The following is a 21,171-nucleotide window of genomic DNA, read 5'->3' as shown; positions in this document are numbered from 1 at the left end:
GGAAGATGCAGTGCTTGCTGTTCCCACCCACAGGACCTTGGCTGGTGAATAAAGGGGCTGCAGCACTCCCACTCTGGGAAGGCAGCAGGGGAGCTGGCAGCCTAAGGGGTGGGACGCTGTGCCCTGGTGCCTTCCAAGCAGCCAGGATAACTAAGCTGGAGCACTGCATGCTTCCTCCTCCTTCCCTGGCAGGACAGCTCAAGCTGCACTGAAAAATGTGTGTTAAATGAAACCAGCTAAGGTTTGCAGTAGTAAGCAAGCAATAAAAAATTCCAACATGGGCAATATACAAGGAGCCGAGCCACAAATACCAACACATTGATTGTGTTGTGAAAACTCTTTGTAACCAAGCTTTATTTAAAAACACAAATGGAAAAATACCCATATTTTCTTTTATACATCCATACATTACAGCATGAAGGCTGTCCACAATCTGGGCAATTAACACCTGCTCCTTCTGCAAAGGATTATTTTTAAAAAGTAGTTTAGCGATCAGGTAAGTATACCTCTGTGACTCTTAGCCTTGCTAACACTGTTCCAAAGCCTCAAACAACCACATGACCACATGGAAAAAACGCAAACCAAACCTGCTGCAACCCACTTCTTAAAAATGGGTGTGATACTGCCTTTTTTCTAGTCACCAACATCACCACCTGACTGCCATGACTTTTCAGATCTCACTGAGAACAGCTTGGCAATCAACATCAGCCAAAATCATGGAAAATACGGCTTTCTTTTCCAACTTAACTTTGTTCCCAAATTTATTATTATGAGTTAACTGCAGAAAGACCTACCAGCAAACAGACTTTCAACATTAAGCTTCTACATCAGAGAAAGCAAATTCCAAAATACAAGAGTCAGACTGCAGAGGCCATCTGAAAGACATGGATCCTGCTCTATCTCAAGATCCCAACTTAGCATGCTTCATCCAAGTGTGAAGCAGAAGAGCAGCTCGTCAGCTCAGAAGAGCAGCTCACAGGATGAGAACAAGCAGCAAAGGAGCTCCTGAGCCAGCTAAGTTAGCTAGGCTATTCCTCCACATAACTTCAGGAAAGAAAAAAAAAAGAAATACAGTAGTCCAGGGGAATAAAGTGCTAAGGATTTGTTATCATGCAGTCCTAAAGGGATCAAAAATTGAGAAACTTGTTCATTAATAGCTCTCTTTAAATCCATGCACAAGCATTTCTGCTTTTGAACAATCTGAACTAAGGTATGCCTGTGCTTGAAACTAAGTACTGGAATCATATTGTGTAATCAAAAAAACAAGCCATCTATGAAATCATACTGACCTGAGCTGTTCTTTGTAGAAATACATATGCTTATATACTTTGCATTTACTAGAGGCCACAGCACTAATCATCATTTGCATGTGTAGTGCCTCATATTTCATTCAAGAAAGCAATCAATCTTAAGTAACACATGGAATTATTTATCACAGGTAAAATGTTTCAGCCATAATACTCACAATACTTCAAATACAGCGTAGATTAAACAGTAAGAGAAACCAAACAGCTCTGGGGAGAAGACAGAAGGAAGCAGTTACAGGAAGCGATTTCTATCCTATGGAAAACGCCATTTTGTCGCCTGTATATTTGAGAGACTCATGTATTCTCTTATTTCCTCTGCTTCACTTGTCTACAAGATGACAAGTGATGCCCAACTACTTTGGCATATCATATTGCTTTGTGTCATTCCACCACCTGCCAATGCCAGTGGCTCATCAAGCCTGAGAAATCAAAAGAAGCCATTTCCAGAAACTGAGGAGAAGGAAAAAAGGAAAGAGAAAAATAGAAACAGTCATTTTGTATTAGTGAACAGACGGAGAAATATTGACCTGTAAAAGTAAGCAAGATTGAGCAATTTAAGTATCAATCTCATATGCAGATTCAAGAATTTAAAGGCATTTCAGCATATGTGTATTAAATGTCTATGTGGAAGACTATATCTACGTAAGAATAAATATGATTCTGAAAAACACTGTTGTTCTTCACTCTGTTGTCTTACGTTTTGGAAGAAAAGCAGAAGAAACAACACGTTTTAATAAGTAGACATTACAGAAGCATGCCGTTATCTTTGCTGGCAACAATAAAAAGAAGTGTCTCAAAATAATAAAAAAAAAAAGGAAAAAATCTATGCTTGGATCCTCATTTGTTGTTAAGGGTTAGTCCTGAATCAAAGAGAAATATACCTTATATAACCACAGAAAAACTGTTTTTCTACAGTCCATATCTATCAATAAAATTTCCTTTCCGAAAAAAGAAAAATATTTGCTTTGCTCTGCAGTGAATATTAATGGACAAAATACTGACAGAAAACAGCAAGTGCACCAGTACAAGCCAAATGACAACAATTGCTGCAAAAGGTGCTATCCACTGGGCAGCTCTTCTGTAACATGCAATGCTGTACAAGTATTTTTCCTGCTGATGCTGAGCCCTACTGGATATCTCCACCCAGACAAACTTTTCCACTCCATGTCCTGCATACCATGGCTCTCAATTACCTTGACACCTTTCAGGTGCATGCTGTTTTGTAATGCACTCTTCGTGGCCCAGATCAGTAGCAAAAAACCTGCTTGTGACCGGAGGCTCCCAGTCCAACTTCTGTAGAACTGGGACTGTAGCTCAGTAGCTACATGTTGCCAGACGCTCAGAATGGAAAGGGATTGTCACATCTCACTGGGATGTGGAGAGAAATCACAAAAACCATCTCATCCTCAAACCGCAGCAGAAGCACGTGAGCACATGAGAAAAAAAGCAGAAAATTACTAGGAGACCAAGTACAAGGTTACCAAGCCAGATGCTGTGAAGAGGGCATAACACTGAAAGGAAAGCTTGTCAAAGCAAAGAAAAAGCACAGAAAAAAAAAATCACAGAATGGAACAGAGCCATGAGGCAAAAGGCAGAACTGAAAGTTAAGCACGATATGAAATGCAGAATCCCACAGAAACTGGGGACACTGAAAAAAAAAACAAAAAAAACACAGAAGCACTGTAGGAACTGGCTATGCTCCAGAAACAGCAGAAACCAGAGCTACAAATACATAAGAGGAGGGCAGAATCTGCAGGGTTTGAATGCTGCTCCAAAGTAGCTGGACTCCTCTATGACTCCTGCTCACTTACACGATTTATTGTGAAGCATTACATCTGGGAACACCTGCCTGGTACACAATGGAAATGCTTATCACATAAGTTGCACAGAAAAATAAAACGAAAACAAAATTACATTAAGTCTGCACACCGAGAGCTGTTAAGGTAGAAAATGTTCATGTTCCTCCGTAAGGACCAGGCCTAAAAACAGCTTTCAAGTTTTTTTTTTTTTTTTTTTTCCATATCTCTGGTTTAAGAGCATCTACAATATCCACATCCAGACATTAAATGCTGAACGCATGTGAATCATCAGATCATTTACTATGTCTAAATATGGGCATCCATACGGTCCAATAGCACAATAACCCTATCTCACCTACCTTTAGGACTTCTAGCTATCTTAGAAACATAGAGTCACTGCAATCTACAAGTAATTCCTTCTCCTCTCCCAGTTCTGAACTATCAGGATAACATTTGTTCAACAGAAGTATGGTCAAAAGTTTACAACAAGTATATGAGTCCAAAGTTATAACTTCTTATGGTTCTTAACAGAGTTCTGATTAAATAAAGTTCTTGCACAAGTGGGTAATACAGCCACTAATTAACTCCTACAAAGATGACCCCGTGCTTCTGCTGTCACTACTGGCCTCCGCACCACCGCTAACCCTGTGCACTGCTATGGCTTATGTTACTAAATTGCAGCTTTAAGAAAAGAATATTTCAATTAAGGCCGACCTTATGAAAAACTCCCACCATAAGAAAAAAATATGTAACACCTACAATGCTTTACTACCCGAATAACAGAACAGTGACCCATGAGCTGGAGCACAGCTGACAGAGCCCCCATGATGGCACTTCCACATTAAATATGCTTTAACTGCTGACTTGTGCGGCAGGCAAAAATTTTCCTTGGCACACACTCCTCAGCTAGATGGCCATGACTCCCCAAAACTGCTCATTCAGGACTCGATATCCTAGTAGCCAAACAGTAAGACCAACAGTACAGAAGAATAGACAGACCTACACACCCATTCTACCTTAAAGTATCTGCAAGGAGTGAGCTCACAAATACTACCTGTATTCATGTGCAAACTAACCACAGAGGATCCAATTAGCACAATGTTAGTTTGTGTTACAGTTTGATTCTGTACTTTTGTTTGCCGTTTTTTTTTTTTTTTAATAAATATTTCAACAGAAAATAGCCCCAAGACTACAACATGTTTATTACATGGCAGTTATATTAAAAGCTTTGCAAAGAGGCACATACATGCTTCCAACTTACATCCTTCAGCAGAGCAAAAACAATTCCGATACTACTCTACAGCAGTGTACACTCATCGCAGGGTACACAAACATTAGATTAAGGGAATCATGCCTCTCCAAGGACATTTTCATGGATTAAATGTCAGGAATGAAATATTGCATTTCAACTTTGTTAGGACCTTAAAGAATGATTATAAAGACAAATACTGAGAGGTCTGAAGAAAACAATCGATTCCATCCTAATTTCAACTCTGAGGCACTTAATGCAGTCAAACACAAAGAATTTGTACTTTAGTTTCTTACTAGATAAAACTAAGAAGTTACGTTAAGAAATAACATTGACCATATTTTGAGTCTATGAGAATGGCAGAACTTTTGTTTTAAAAGGAAGATGTGTTTTAAGATGGCATCTTAAAAACAGATATCTAAGCTCCAGTACTGTAGAATAAAATTCAGTTATAACATACCATTCTTTTCAGAGTTCTATACAAAGTCAGAACTGACCAGTCAGGAAGAACCAAAATGGGCAGAATTCCAAGAAAAGCCCATAAAGCAGGCAGAAGCTATGCATCTAGAAGGTGCTCTGCCGCAGGCAAACCACTGCCATAGCTCAGCATACCACAAAAGCTCCTCTAATCAGATGACGGACTATACACAATGCAGACAACGTTCTCATATAGATGTGCCATTTTGGTACAGTGAGATTCTGATCGGGATTATGGCATTTGATCCCCATTCTATTAATCAATTCTGATCACATTTAATTCAAAATTCTCACAGAGAAGAACTATAAATCATTAATTGCAAAATACACACGAAGTTTCCATATCACACAGTACTAGAATACCTAAACTGTCTCTATAAAAGCGTATGTAAGTTTTTAGATCCATCAATGCTATTAAGGAGAACATACAAGCCAACACTGACAACAATAATAAAATGGGAAGAATTTCAGAAGCAACTTGTTTCATTTTGTGGATATTAACGTCATCTGTTCCTGTCCATCTAGAACTATCATCACCAACCAGCGCAGTCCCAGAGAGATAAAAAGAATTTTCATTAAAAACATAATTCCATAAATACATTGCTTAGCATCCTAAGCATTTCATTATGAAAAACGAACATTTAAAAAAACATTATGGCTCAAACCAACCCTCTGTGACATGACTGCTTTCCAAATAATGCACTGCTGGAGTTTCACAAGGCTTGTTTGGGATGTCTTGCTGTGAGGGACATCCAAACGCTGCAGCAATAGAAAGCCAATGACAGAGATGGTTCACCTGCACGATCCTTTGCCCTCATAGCACGAACTGACAACTTGCATTGAACTGCCCACTGCTTCTGAAAACTCCAGGCAAACGGGTCATTTCTTCCAAGTGGTTATCCTCAGAGAGAAGTAAGCAATGGGGGAGGAAATGCTGTGGCCCAGAGGCCCTGCGCAGGCTGGTTGATCAATGGGCAGTGTCAGCAGGCTTCCATTTAATGATGCTCAAACTAGCACCAGCCGTGCTAACAGCCATGCTTACCACTGATACCCACACACAGGAAACAGCTTTCTGGAAAGACCAAATAATTGCCTTATTTTTGCAATATAAGGGTTTTTTTATTTTTTTTTATTTATTTATTTTAAGGTGTAAGCCTTACATTTTATGTACATAAAGATCAGTCCTTAGATTTTAAGCATGAGAACATGAACACATTCACAACGGCACAATGCAGCAGTCAGGAACAGCAAGTACATCTGGGTCACTACTGTAACTTACAAAGCCCTCCTATAAAGGAGCATGCAGCACTTTGCAAGCCTTGCTACTACATATACACAAATGTATATAAAATTATCATTTTAAGTTAGGGGGTTTTAAGTATATTTTTAAGTGAAGAAGTTTTTGGTAAACTAACAGGGAAACATCACATATTCAAGCTCCTGTTTAATTCATCCATTTATCTATGTAGAAGTAAAAAGACAAGCAACAAAAGCAACCAGTTATTGCTTTATTTCATGTAAATTTTTTTAAATCACCAGTGTTTGTTCCCAAAAACTGATTTTGCTTTCTTCTATATTTAAAGACCATTTCTGCACTCATCAGATGAGAGATGGTAGTCAAGAGTGGGACACAGCACAGTTTTAAGTACAGTTCCAGTGAAGATGATAAAGTAATTGGTAACACATGTGAGAGTGTTCTTTCTCAAACTTTTCTATTTCTGTAAGCAAGCAAAAAATTCTCAAAAGCAAACAGCAACAACAAAAATAACACAGGAAAGTACAAAAATAGTACAGGGAATCCACTGTCCTATGTCTACAATTATACCATGATTGAGCTGTTGAAGTCATCCTAAAATCAAACAAGCCCTGAATTGGAACACCTGGACTTCAAAAAAAAAAACCACACAACCGTACACAGTTAATCAAATTACCAACTTCCCATGCAAACTACCTACAAAAACCCCCACCTGAGGAAAGGTTTCTCAGTCATTCTACATTTTAGCCTCTCTCTTAAAAACCTGCTCCAAATAAAGGACAAGCAGCCATCCCTTGAATTCTTAACTGTGTTAAGAGTGGACTGTAGCTGGAGACCCTCATATTTCCAAAGTCTACTGCTATGGCACAGGACATAAAACTAAAAAGCTCACTGCAATGTGAATGCTTTAAGAGCCCTTTCTCCCTGAAAGCCCATTAAAACTGATCATTAGAAAGCTGTCTTGTACCTGTCTAGCAGAGCTTCTGCCCTGGAACAAACTCCCACCAGCTACAAGTGGAACCTTTACAGCTGCAACAGCAGGGCCTTCCTGACTTCTACCACAGACTTGGAATTCAGTTTCCTCCTCTCCAATGAGAGAAAGCACAAAGGAACTATTTTAATCCTTCTGATAGATCACAGTATAGAAAAATTATGCTCTAACTTAATTGTGTTAGAATAAGCAAACAAAAAGTATTGTTGCTATGAATACATAATGAATACTGCATAATTATATACCCTTAAAAGATACTCTTCCATAAGAGTAAAAGCTCTGAAACACTTGCAATTCCTTTCTTAAGCTTTTGAACCACATCAAGTCACCACAAATAACTGAAAATCAGTTGAAGTTCCACCACAGTGAATCTGACATACATAAAAATGCATGCTGACAAGGTCTCCCCCTAACTCTCTTATACCTCACAACCAGAGGTTCTGACCTACATGGCTCATGCTGGCAAGCAGAGGGGTACATACAGCTTTCACCTCAAACCATTACCTGCCTGGAAGCAAATGCTGCACAGGGGATGCTGGGATACCACCTCCTGTCCATCCACCTGTGCTGCATGGCTGTGGAATGAGGTAAGAAAAGGACCCCAGCTGCCAGACAGCTGTGACACTCCACCATCAAGTCAACAAGCCCATACTCTGTAAATGCTCCAGTACAAACGTGACACACAGACACCACCTCCACCCCATAAATCTATCTTTTCTTAAAGACTATCTCCTAAGATCAAAAAGGAATTATTGTTTTAAGAAAATTATCTCATTAAGAGTGATTTTTCTTATCAAATTTATAAGCGTATGTCATACTTTTCATTTGCTTCCAAGAAATGTGTTGTCAAAAGTTTTAAGTTTTGCTATCCCGTTGAACACCTGGGAAAATTAACCAAAACCCCCCTGAAAACCACCCTTCACCCACCCCCAGAGTCATTCCAGCCCCAAATCTCAGATTTGATCCATCTCTGCAGGCAAGTTTCCACCAGCACCTAAGGATAGAGAAGCAGAGTCCCCATAATCAACAACTATTCAGATGCACATTGGCTTCTTTCTTTCTACCAGTGGCCAGTTACCTTTCCTGAGGGATGCTCCAGAAGACAGAAACACCGAGTTACATCCAGCATCTTGAATCCCCTGCTTCACCAAGGTGGGCAGAACCATACTCTGTTGAGAAACATCTAGTAGGTTTAGAAATTAAGTACTGATGGCATCTAAGTAGTAAATGTCACAGAACATTCAAATTTTTACTGCCTCAAATTTTTATTTACACTCCAGTAAAATGAATGTAGTGTACATGTCATACAGGATAATATTTACTACACACACATTTGTTAGCAAGAGCCATCTGAGAAAATGAAATACCATTGAATGAAATGAAACAATTTGTTTCAGTATTTGACTTACCTGTTTTATAGTACAAATAACATTTGAAGAATAGTATGAGAACAGACAGCCAAGATCTGAAACTGATAAGTGTGACAAACTCAGGAAAATGATGCTTATGGTGAGGCTAGATAAGCTTTTGGCACGTGGCTCAGAGAAGCTACACAATCTCCATCTCTGGATATTTACAAGATCCAACTGGTTGGGAGGTTTTCAAGATCCTAATGGCTGAAGCCCAGAGCCCTGTTCTGAACTCAGCACTGATCCTGCTCTTAGCAGGAGGCTGGACTAGGGTGAAACTATAAGGAAGGACTCTTAAGTTTCTTATGTCTTTTTATTTCCACACAAACAAAAGATTTCTATCACACAAAAATTGTAAGGTCTCCACACATCACTAAAGCAGTTGTAAAAGAACGGATTCAACACTGGTATGAGATTACACAAACCGGCAACAAAAAAGAACAAAAACTCAACACACATTATAAAAGAATCTGCTTTTTGCCAACCAGGAACTGATCCTCTCTAAGTAAAGAATTACTATGGTGCAAGTAAGTAGTTACTACATAGGCTGCTTTGAAAGTAATGCCTCCCAATTACTTCCGTGGAAATAGGAGACACAAAGAGCACGATAATACTATTTGATAGAGGGGCCATATCTTCCACATGGAGGAATTCAGTGACACATCTTTGATTCATACGCACTTCCATGTCAGACGCCATTTTGCCCCACTGCTGTCACGCAGCAACAAAACATCACAGAAGACTGTTGGGAAGTTTCAGCCATACCACCAACATCCACAACACAGAACAGCAACTAAGAGAAACCGCTGTAAGAGAGGGACAGTGTCGAAGAGGAGCACCATGCCATACACTTAGACACTGAACCCAGCCATTGAAGCTGTGAAGTACATTCTTACTTTAAAAACAAAGATAAATGCACTGCAGTCAGGCTGCTGTAACACAAGAAAATAACTGTTAGCTGTATGTGCAGAAATAGAACAAGATAAAGTTACATATGGTTCAGAAACGAAAGACAAAGCCTGCAATTGAAGCGGTAGAAAATAAAATCACGGTCCAAACTCAAGAACTTTTGAGGTTCCAGCTCTGAAGTTGTAAAACAGGATCAAATTTGCTAAACTGAACTGTCTTAAAAACACAAAACAGTCGGTAATGCCATGGATTCCTTCTTCAGCACATGAAGCAGCTAAAGGCCAAGGACCACTGTTTACTCTTGTCGATTTTGATACTTTGAAGGGAGGAACAGAAGTCCAAAATGACACAGAAGTTATAATGGTAAAGATAAAAATACAGACAGTGAAGAGGGGTGGAATCTGGTATTGCTGACTTGAAAGACATATGACCACAAGACATATCAGAAAGATTGTGGTCTGGGAAGATAGAAAGGTAAGTTAAATCACCAGGGATGCTGGAAAATGTCTAGAGGGAGTTTGGAATAAAAATTAGATCTCTGAATCAACAAGTTAAAAACTGGCCAAAGAGTCAAGAAATCATCCAGAGATTAAACTGTGAGAGAACCAAACCGGGGAAGGGGGCACTGGATCTTTGGGACACTTGAATTACAGAGCAAAACAAAAGACACGAAAACAAAAACAGAGAGAGGACATTCAGGTACATAGAATAAGGGGATGCTAGATGGGGAATAAAGGAAAAAAGTATTAAACAGAGAAGCAGTTAAGATGAGAGGAGCCACACACTTCAAGATGAGAGCGAAAGAGAAATTTGGCTACTAGTGAAGGAGTCATTCACGAAAGTCGATCAAGAAAAGAGTAAATGAACGAGAGCTGCAGAAATTTAAGGGACAAACTCTCACAGGTTAGAGGCAGAGGCCTGGATCAGGAACAGATTCTAAGAAAGCAGAACAATCTGGGGAAGTAGAAAAACAAACACATAAAACCTAAAATGAAAAGCAAACCTGGAAGCAAACTCATCAAGAAAAAAAAGACGTGACCCAAGTGGTTAAAAAGTCCATTCGGAAGGAGAAATAGAACAGGTAAGGCAGAGCTCAGCCCAAAGCTTTGTTGTGCTGCCGTTCTTCAACAATATTCAGAAAAGGAGGAATGGAAATTAAGAAATAACATGAAAAGATGTCTAGGGAAGGTATTAGAGACAGGGCACTGCGAGAAGCAACCAAAGAAACCACATACAGGGAAGCAGACAGAGATGAAAATAAAGACCAGTGAGTCAAAGGAGGTAAGGCCAGTGAAGGAAGGAAGCATCTGAGAAAAGTAAAAGAGTCAGAAAGGTTAATAGACTGGAGATCCCAAAAGGAGTGAGTGACAGGGTAAAGGAGAGATAAAGACAGATATGCTGAAAGAGAGCAGGTAGTGATCAGAGAAAAGGAATTTAAAAATGAGAGATAATAAAGCACACAGTATTTAGTAAAGACGAGGTCATGGGAATGACTGAGGCTGTGAAAACATCTGTCTAAAACAGGAAATCAAAGTGGCAGCTAGAAAAATTGAATGAAGAACAATGGAGCTAAGTAGTGATCAGAACAAAAACAAAAAACTAAACATTGAGTTTGCCTATGATTACGGATAAAATTTGGGAAGGTAGGAGTGGGTGGATTTTAGCAAAGTCAAAGAAAGAATGGAACTATTGGCCATTTGGAAAAAAAAGAACTTCAAGTTCAAAAGAGAGATGAAGAGACAACAGGGAAGATGAAGCAGAGGCAATGAAAGAATACGAAAATCAAGAACAAAAATCTGAGGAGCAAGATATAGGGAAAGGAGCGAAGACTGGAAAAAACCTTTAAAATCTCTATTTGAATCACATTTGGCAATTAAGTAACACATCACTGGGTATGCCCAGTGCCCGCATTTCCCCCTTCAGTGATCTCAGCAGGAAAATTTAGTTATTCATCCAGATCAAACCAAAGATCAGAATCCAGAAGATCAGCACTGTCACTGGCTATTAGCTGATATGGGGACGTGGCAGGTTTGGAAAACATTAGACTGCTAAAATGGTATTAAAATGATGGGGGTAGGGGGAAGCTATTTCAACTCTGCTATTCAGCACCTTTACTTCCAGACTCAACTATCCCTCTACAAAACATGAGCTGAAGGCCCTTGTTGTCTTCCTTTCACATAAACCTCTGGTTCCTAAAAGCACAAATACCTGACACAGCAATTGCCATCAGCATTCAAATTCAGCCATTAAGATTCTCTTCTCTCTGGATAACTGCCAAGACAGAGACCAAGTGGATGGTTTGTTGAAAGCAAACATCACTGCACTTTTGGGTCCCATTCAGAGATAGCTGAGAACCACTGGCAATAGAAGTCCCTTTCCATTTCCAAGACTCTGTCAACAATTTCACTCTTTATGGCTGTCTTAATCGTGTGCATGAATAAAACACTAGCCTGCTCAGACACATCTAATGCTGTATTTCATCTTCCTGCATATTGGCATGTTTTTAAAGTTTCAGCTCATTACAAGAAGAACACATACTTCTATTGCCTGCTTGTACAATGAGTTACTGGATCACTGAAGTTGAAGAGAAGTGGGAAAAATACATTAAGTTTGTCCTACCAAAACAAAGACATACAAAAAAAAAAAAAAAAAGAGCAGAGCACATGATTTATAGATACTCTACTGATACCTATTTATTCATTGTGAGCAAACAAATTCCCTAAAAATTACTGAAATTCCATTAAAAAAATTAATGCTCTCCCTGTAAACAGGAGCTGACAGGAGCTCAAAAAAGCTGGGGTCACAAATAGGAGCTTTTCCTTATTCTTAGCCCTTTAGGTATTTCCATGTTGTTTCAGAGTAATTTTAGATAAAAGCACAGTTTATAATTCATTATGAAAATAACTACTGCAGTGTTTTTAGATAAAATTTTTGACAAATGGATGACAAAGTTTTTGGATGTACTTTCTACCATTATGATTCTAGAACACTCACCTATAATTAAATACTGGAAAGAGTAAACTGACTGCAAGACCGGCAGCAAATACTGTAGCATATCTGTAATAAGAAAAGTTGGAAAAATATCATAGAACCACTGTTATTTTTACACCATAATTGATATCTGTATGGTTTATTTTTATTAGGCTACTGCACAGCAGGGGAGCTTTCAAGATAGTAGATGAGATTTTAATGCAGTGTCATCAAACGCACAAAGTTCAGTCATGAAACACGTTAATACTGTAGTACTACTGAAATAAAAGGGATGCAAGTCAGACTATTTTGCTTAGAAATATAACGGGTTCATTTTAAAGAAAACAAACATGTAATGGCATAGTTTTAAATAAATAGTGTCAAACCTCACCAACAACGAAAGATGAAAAATAGAATGACATTTCTATAACAGGAAACATTTTATAAAATGTATAGCACACATGGAATTATTACAACAGACATTATTGTTTTCATACATTACTAGGTGCTTTACTTATGGGATGGATTCTAGAACCTCAGTTATACAAGCAATTCTGTTAACCCATACAGACCTCTCAAATACAAACTTCAGGACCCAAGTCATTTGTACCATTTATTCTACAGTTTTTAAAATAGAAACAACTGCTTCTTTTACTGAGCACAAAATTTAATTAGCAATACAAAAAAAACCACACTCATACCAATGAATTAAACATTTGCTAACTTTTAACTCATCATTTCTTTACTCGACATATCCTTCCAGAAAATGAAAAAAAATAATCTATCATTGGTTACTTTCAGGCAAAGTAATAATACTTGACACATAATATTAGATGCATACAGCCTGATTGCGTTGGTTTTTTGTCAGTGACTTTGGAATATTCTAGCCCATTTCAGAGAATGATTGGAGCACTTGTGCATATTAAAAACCAATTGCAGCAGTCAAGCAAATACTGCGCTGCCTTTGTCAATACAAACCATTTCACTCTGAATCTGAACTAGAATATAACCATCATTTGTTTACAACACAGTTATCAGATAATACATGAATGCAAATATAGAAGTTGTTAAACACAAACCAAGGTTTCTCAAACACCTTCTTCCCATACATTGTTCCACTGGAGTCCTACAAGACTGGATCAAGTAAATACGGCAGGAAGAAGGAAAATTAAAGACTTGTTCTACCAAGTCTGGAAATTAAAACAACAGAAAAACAACGTACTAAGATGAAGATGTGGCACATACTGTTTAAAAACTCCTGCATTTTAGCAAACAGAATTTCCACAGTATTTCTAATTTAAAAAAAAAAAAAAAACACCTACCCAAAGCACAACTGACCTAACTCCAGATTTCCCACATTTGGATATTCTTTGAGCATTACATCTAATAAAAAGCTGCACGTAGGAAAAAAACAAACAAAACAAAAAGTGCAGGGAACTGACTACATATAGAAACCGTGTTGTGTGGATGTATGTATTGTTATTTTCTCTAAACTAACTTCTTTTTACCTACATTAAAAAAAGGTTTAATTGTCAGTAACAACTTCTTAGCAATCTCATTGTTAAGAATTCTGTTTTGACAGTTATGTATTCTCAAAAAGAGTTTAGTCTTGATATTCAAGAAATTTGAGTCCTATCTCTATTTTTGAACACCCTTTTTTCCTTAACAATGAAAACATTATTAAGCATACTAGACAGGTTTTCATAAAATCTCTTTTTCAATAATGAAGTATTTTGCATCAATACTTATTTCCGAAATGGAAGTGGCAACTTTCTCTGAAACATAAATGCTAAAATTTACTTTTGCTAAATATAAAGCTACTTCTTAGGATACAATATACAAAATCTGATATTCGTGAAGAATATATTGTGCTTTAGTACACAGCTATATATTTTCCAAAAAGATTTTGGTATTTTAAAAGCATCTTTAAATACAGTATTGTAATGTCAAATTATTTTAAATACAAAAATCTACAAACAGTGACATTTACAGAAATAGAAATTGGTAACTTAAAGATCGCAGCTTTTAATCAGATCTTCTCATACATGCTAGCCTCCAAAGAACGCTATTCGCTACAAGCAGCATCTGCATGGTTTTAACACTCAGCTATGCACACTCACATTGCCCCAGGGCTGCGCTGTACAAGCCTATTGAAAATGATCAAACTGCAGAATCAACACCTTAAATTTTCCCATAAAACCTCCAACAAATGTTTTATGTGCATTATGACAGAATAGCAAAATGAAAAGGGACATTGAAATAATTTCAGTGTATGGTTTTTTTCCACTAACTATTTTTGCATCACGTTTGGCAAGCACAGAACTAATCATGTAATCTGTCTACTCATGTGCTGAGACTCTAAACTATAATTCAGTATAAAATACAATAGCCTTCTATAATAATTATATACCCCGTTTAGAACTAAGATTAAAATAAACATAACTGTGCAGATTCATATTTACTATAAATTACTAAAAAGGTGAGAGATTCAGACATTTTGCTTATACATAAGCCCAATATCTGTATCCTGTGCAAAAGTGCAACCGTGTTTTAGAACTGAGGCCTAACTGAACACATTTGTCAGTAAAGAAAACATACTTGAACTCACTTAATGTGGAAAACAGCAGCTCTCAATATCTTTTGAAGTTACGCTTTACATATTTTAATCTGTTAAAACTGCAAGTTGGTAAAAAGTAAAAAAAAAAAACAAAATATTGAAGGTCGTATATAAATGGGTTCACAAAGCACAACAGTAAGCTTCAAATAATTACATTTTTGTAATGCAAAGAGGTGGGATGATTTATTTAAAATATTTGAACATTTCTGATCTTCGGGATCTGATGTCTGTTTAGCTGCTCGCAGTGTGTGCATGCATACGTTTCGCTACATCATAGACATAGGTTATGTCTGGTCGCTTCTCTGGATCCGGGTTGATGCACATATTAACTAATTGTCGCAGCTAGGAGAGGAAAATAACATGTAAGAAAGCCAACAATCCTGCCAAGTAGTATTTACGCATTCTCAAATTCAAATTGAAAAGACTGGCAACAATTAGCCCAGCACAGCAACTCTGCATAAACACACACTCAGCATTCTCTCTCTACACATACTGCACACAGTTTTATGCAAGCAGGTATGCAAAACTCAATTTTTTTTTTTTTAACATTTTATACTATTGCCAGAAAAAAATATGAGCATAAAGAGTAACGAGGAGACCTAAGTTCTAATTCTTCCAACATATAGCTTCAAGTGTGCATGTAACTTCATTATACATCATTTAAATGGTAAGCCCTACTAAACCCGGTGAGGACTTCTTAATTTAAAGCCTCCACCTTTGGACTCAGTAAAATTCTGAACTTAAAAATGAAAGTTGGGAAGGTATTTTGAGGAAGCATCACATTGCGTTGGCCTCGGAAACATGATACTGAAGTAAATAACCTCTGGACTAAGTCCTGATTTTTATTTGTAGGGCTAAGTCCTTAATTCTCCTTTATAGAAAGAAACAATTAATATGTTCACAGAAGCATTCTTAGGTGTGATTACTGAGAAAACCTAGTTCCTGCAACTAACAGAGTGACCTCATCACCATGATTATTCAAAGGCAACGCAGACAGCATATTCAAATGTGCCATCAGAGAGTTCCCTTCATGCTTTGTATAAAAAGATCAAGAAGGATTTTAAATTCTAATTATACTCTTAGTTTTTCTGAAGATGAATTTCAATGCACTAGAGTAGGAAGTCCTGAAGTTGAAGAAAGAAACATTACATACAACTATTTACAACTTTGTTTGCAGAAATCGCAAACAGAACACATTGTGCAGGTTCCTCCACAATTAATAATACAAAAACTGTCACTAAAACACTCCGCTTCTTTAGTGAAGAGAAATTAATACTGATATATGAGATGAATTCTGAAGATAGCGATCAGATTGCTATCATCATTTTACTTTAATGTTTCTCTTTTTGACTGATGGTCAGATCCAGCAACAGACCTGCTATTTGAATCTCAAATATATTACGTTTATCTAATTAACGGATTTTAAAAGCTATCACATTCCTTCTGGCAAGCAAGAAATAGGAATATCATATCATCGGCAGGAAAAATTATTAGTCCATAATAACACCCAATTATTTGGGGAATAGAACACCGGAAATTATGAACTACCGTAAGAAATAATTGACAAAATGTAATAGAAAAAGTAAAATAAGTTCCTGTCGAAGCAGCAGCTGGGACATAGAGTTACCAGCAGACACAATATATTAGCAGAGCAACAGCTTGCCGTGCAACGGCTCATACAGCCTTTATGACAAACAGGAAACACTTAAGAACATCCAAAAACCCCAATCCTAAAATTAGAACCAAATATGTAAACATTTTATAAAGAGAATACAAATGTAATTTATCTGGGGAATACAACAACGAGTCTTGTACACATACATATATCTTTATCTGTGAAGAGTTCCATCTGTTCAGTAGAACTGCATAGAGTAAATAAAGTCTTAGTAAAAGATTGCGAAGGACTGACACCTATAAAGCTATCATTAGAGGAATAACAGGATTCTCTCTTTTACCAGAAAATTGGCTGAAAGTAGAACAATAAAGTAGATCCTCCAATAAATTAACACGCAAAAAGTTAGAGAAGTTGTGTTTAGCTTCACTAGTCCACTTCATGTTTTTTAATTGCTGGCCCATGATAATTGATCTTGTTTTCTAAACTGATCTTTTCCATTTTAAAAAATATTAAAACCAGTAAATAATTTGAGTCTGAAACTAAGTCGTTAAACAGGATGCCTTCCTTTAGAATTGCTTTGTTACTTCTGTTATAGTACACATTATAGTTCAGAGCTTTGAAGACAGCCACAGAGATTCAATGGTTACAAAGACAGGAGCAAAATGGCATCACTGCATTAGGTACGGCTTTCATACCCTATTCATCTTTGTAAGTACACCTACAGAAACCAGCCTTCTGGTTTCTACATGATGCCTTGGCTGTTTGCAACTTGTAGAGTTATTTACTAACGCTAACCAAAATGATCATATACCTACTGCTGTCCAGATGCAAGAAAATGTTTATGAGAATGTTAATAACAAGGGACAGCCGTGAATCTGTTTATTTAGAAATTCTTTTTTCAACACAGCACAAAAGATGAACTCTATCAGGGTAACAACCCTTTGCAATTATATCACAGTAAAATAAATGGCAGTAATCAATGTGGCTATAAGTCTTACTACTTAAATTGGCCATTGCTACTGGCCATTGCTAATACTGCTAAATCTTTCTCCCTCCCCTCCCCAGAATTTCAGTTGTAAGAGAGCATAGCAGAAAGAAAATAGTTACACATGGAGATAACCTTTCACAACTGAAAATGGGCTCCTGCTGGCTGCTAATACTTGGCCATAGTACTCTTAACTACCTACATGAGTAACTAACTGAATGAACCTGAGATCACTTGTCAGCCCCTCTAGTACTAATAAAATTCTCATGAAGCAGGAAAGCCTGACAGTACCACAGAAAGAGGCACTGGGGTTCTCAAGTCAGAGACAGAGTAATTTTTTTTAGTATTAACTGGCACAGACTGGCCAACAGGCAGAACAGACTTACGACTGAGCTGGAAGGAGCTCCTGTTGCATCCCCACATCCCCTAGCTGCAAACTTCTTTGGCTCTTACTGTTCTTAACCTCCTCTGTGCACTTAGCACAATGACTGTGTTTAGCCTGGAGCTTAGCCTGACACTGGAGCAGTGGGAGACACTTTCTTTAACTTTAGCGGGTTTTTCAGCTATGAAATAAACAATTATCGCACAAGTCAGGAGAAGGGGAGGAAGGAACACTAAGTATTGTGACAGGCAAGTACTTGCCACTGTCATGCAACTGAGAAAGAAAACTTTTCGCATAAGAAATCCTGGATGACTGAAATAACAACAATAAACTCACAAACCTTACTCTGAATAGGAGACCTTCCTGAAACTCAGCGTTGGAAGGAACGCTAGCAACCCACATGGCAATTCTAGAGCAGGGGCCTGGCTATGGACTTGTGAGGAAAAGCGCCTCAGAGGGAAGACTGAAAGACTTCACCTACCACAAAAAGCAATGGGATGCTAATATTGGTTGACAGGATTTTATGAGAATTGACTGGGGAGTGGCAAGGGAGCCCCAGTTTTCAGCTCCCTAAAGTAAAACATATTTCTGTAAATACTGAGTACTTACCCTGAACGTCAGGGTTTCTTAAGGAATATTCAAGAACGGTGATACGTGAAGCTGTTAAACATTCAAAAATCTTGGATAACAACTCTTACTGCTCAACAAAGTTTGTGAAAAGACATCTTAGACTACTAGGATTACTAATCAAAAATTTATCTCATTAAAATTTTCTTATGTTTCCTCCAAAAAGCAATTGTCTAATACTTTGTAATGTGTTTACACTCCTACATCAAAGGGTACAGCCATAAATGCTCAATAAAAGTATTCTTTCAGAAAATTCTTCATTATAGAATATGTGGATTTGAGTGTTCAGAAACCTCTGAACATTACAGCTCAGAATGTGCTCCCAATCTAGTTAAAGCTTCCCAGTACAGATCATTTAAGAGTGTAAAATAATACAGTAGACAATGCTTGCTCGTTTCTTTTTTTTTTTTTTTTTAACTGTTTGTGCTAATAAAGCATTTTTCAGAAAAGACTTTGTTTTCTTTTATTATACTCTGATGCAGTAACTAGCAAACATACATGGGCTTTTTTGCATGCACTGTAGATAATGCAAGTTTTCACAGTGGAACAAAAGAAATGCTCTCAGCGCCATCTCTATCGTTCAGTTGATTACTTTTTTTAAGTTACTATTTCCACATCTATTACGGTTCTGAATCTCTCATTATATTTTAAACTCGCTTGTATTTTATAACTACCTGGTTTACTCAAAGCATAGAAGTAAATGCCTGCTTTCAAATGAAGAAAATGTAACCTGTGCTTTGCATCTGCTTCCGACACTGGAAGCTACACAGAGGTAAGCAAAAAGTGGAACCTCTTCCCCTGTCCCAACTCCAAGACCTTCTATCTGGGCCAGGCTTTGATATCTGCCCCTTGGCTGGAAATCCGCATATCCAACTTCACACTTAGCTGCAGCGAAGTAGCCCCGCAGGCAGGCCAACTTCAACGAACCACTAGTGGTATCATCATTAAAATCCTGCTGAAGGTCACCATGGAAACCGCCTGCTGAGGTTTCACTGCTGCACTCGGCATCTCCTAATCAGCTACCATGTGAAATGCAAATGCAGACAGTCTGAAAATTAGTCAAGAAGAATAGAGGATGAGGATGCAGATATGTGAAATATTCATGCGCTTCATGGAAAAAGGAAGACAGCATGAATGACACAACAAAGAACGGCCCCTGACATTCTTGCTATCATTTTGCATTATTGTTCACACCCTACTGTATTTCTAGGCCTCCAGTTCTCGAGTTGGTTATATGAACTACCATATCTATAGTCTACAATAAATAGTAATTAAGAACGGCCAAGGTAAAATGACTAATTGGTAAACCCACAAAGAGGTTTATTGCATATATTACACAATAGATCAAACTTCGGTCCTTCGCAAAGTCACAGAATTATCCTTTTAAGTCCAGTTTTTATTTCCGTAAAGAGGAAAAATTGTCACTGTAAATACAACAAAACAAAACACTGGGCACTTATCTTTTATTAATAGTACAATCACTGTCTTTGAAAGCAAAAAATTCAAGGCTCAGAATTACAATCCCTATTCTATAAATGAAAATGCACAAAACCTTCTGTTTATTGGAAGGTGTTTCAGTGCTGGTTTTCATTTGTGTTTTCCAAGTAACCTTTATTTCACATAGGCTGAATTCAATTAGAATTGGTTACTAATATGCATCCTTTGCTTTACAGCTTCTATCGGTTCGCCCTGTTCCTTTTCAAAGTGGGAAAGTTATTTCAAAACTAGCACGTTAGAACATTAACAAGCCAACATCTATGTTTTTTAATCTTGTAACTTTAAGAAAAATATTTAGTTTCTTTTCATTTTATTGCTTAAAAAAAAAAAAAAAAAAAGGAAGTATGCCCCTTAAATGCATTAATGACAGTGAAGAAGTGCTATGTATCAACTTAAAACATACCCCGGTGTGTTATGCAGTTATATCATGTCTTGCTACATTTCTCTGAAATTTATTGTTAGCGCCCACCCTTCCTTGTAAAAGACCCGCCATTGAATTGTATCAAACAGTACTTCGTAGTTGTATAATGCAGATAAATGGGAACTAAATTCATTTTTACTACACTGTTTCGATTTTAATGTAAGCCTCTAGAGAAACAAAGTTAGTGCACTAATTGATTGCCAAGCGTAAACTCATGTAGTTGTGCTTTTAGAAAAGCATAATGCATATGTAAGACTCAATCCCACTATGACGTGTAGTACATATCATGGTGTATTCTAGGACAGTCTTTTGAGCAAAGAAGCTCGATGAAATTAAGAAGCTAACAGGATGAAGTTTCCACCTTTAATCCCCCCAAAATTTTACACCATTTCAGGGAAATGTTTTGACAGAAACACTTGAGCAAGTTCAACGAGCAAACACTTACAGGCATCATCTGCATATAACATAAAACTACACAAGTTCATTACTACATTGGAAGCGTGCCAGCACTAAAATGAGGATCTAGCCTATGGAAAGGAAATTACTTACTTCTTCTGAATAGTGATCTGAAGGGAGAGGTGGATAGTCACATTGCTCTATCTTCTTGCACAGCGAGTACAAGTTCATTTTATCACCATAAAAGGGACTCTGCAGTGCAGCC

The 21,171-nt window shown here is 37.5% G+C and overlaps 2 protein-coding genes across 16 annotated transcripts in view; both read right to left on the bottom strand.

Annotated features, from left to right (window-relative positions):
- PTPRC (protein tyrosine phosphatase receptor type C) overlaps positions 1-8,249 on the bottom strand; it is a 143,105-nt gene extending 134,856 nt beyond the window's left edge. For all 6 annotated transcript variants that reach the window (XM_085232004.1, XM_085232008.1, XM_085232009.1 and 3 more), the window contains exon 1: positions 8,157-8,249. The gene's annotated coding sequence lies outside the window, so the exon portion shown is untranslated. The remainder of the gene's footprint in view (positions 1-8,156) is intronic.
- The window catches only part of NEK7 (NIMA related kinase 7), a 75,529-nt gene continuing 54,680 nt past the window's right edge, over positions 323-21,171 (bottom strand). For 8 of the 10 annotated variants that reach the window (XR_014885314.1, XM_085232013.1, XM_085232019.1 and 5 more), the window contains 2 exons: positions 21,060-21,171; positions 12,967-15,325 (listed from right to left, as the gene is read on the bottom strand). The exon at positions 21,060-21,171 is cut by the window's right edge and continues 2 nt beyond it. Coding sequence is in view for 8 of the 10 variants with exons in the window: in XM_085232013.1 (XP_085088139.1) it covers positions 15,215-15,325; positions 21,060-21,171 (223 nt within the window). In the remaining 2 variants the exon portion in view is untranslated. Of the gene's footprint in view, positions 8,248-8,318; positions 12,454-12,966; positions 15,326-21,059 lie in introns of those variants that run through there. The other 2 variants (XM_085232017.1, XR_014885315.1) reach the window with 2 other exon arrangements.

Source organism: Meleagris gallopavo, chromosome 10 (assembly GCF_905368555.1).
Source record: "Meleagris gallopavo chromosome 10, MGAL_WU_HG_1.1, whole genome shotgun sequence".
Lineage (NCBI taxonomy): Eukaryota > Metazoa > Chordata > Aves > Galliformes > Phasianidae > Meleagris > Meleagris gallopavo.
The sequence above is the reverse complement of the archived record's forward strand: the minus strand, read 5'-3'. Positions and strand labels throughout refer to the sequence as shown.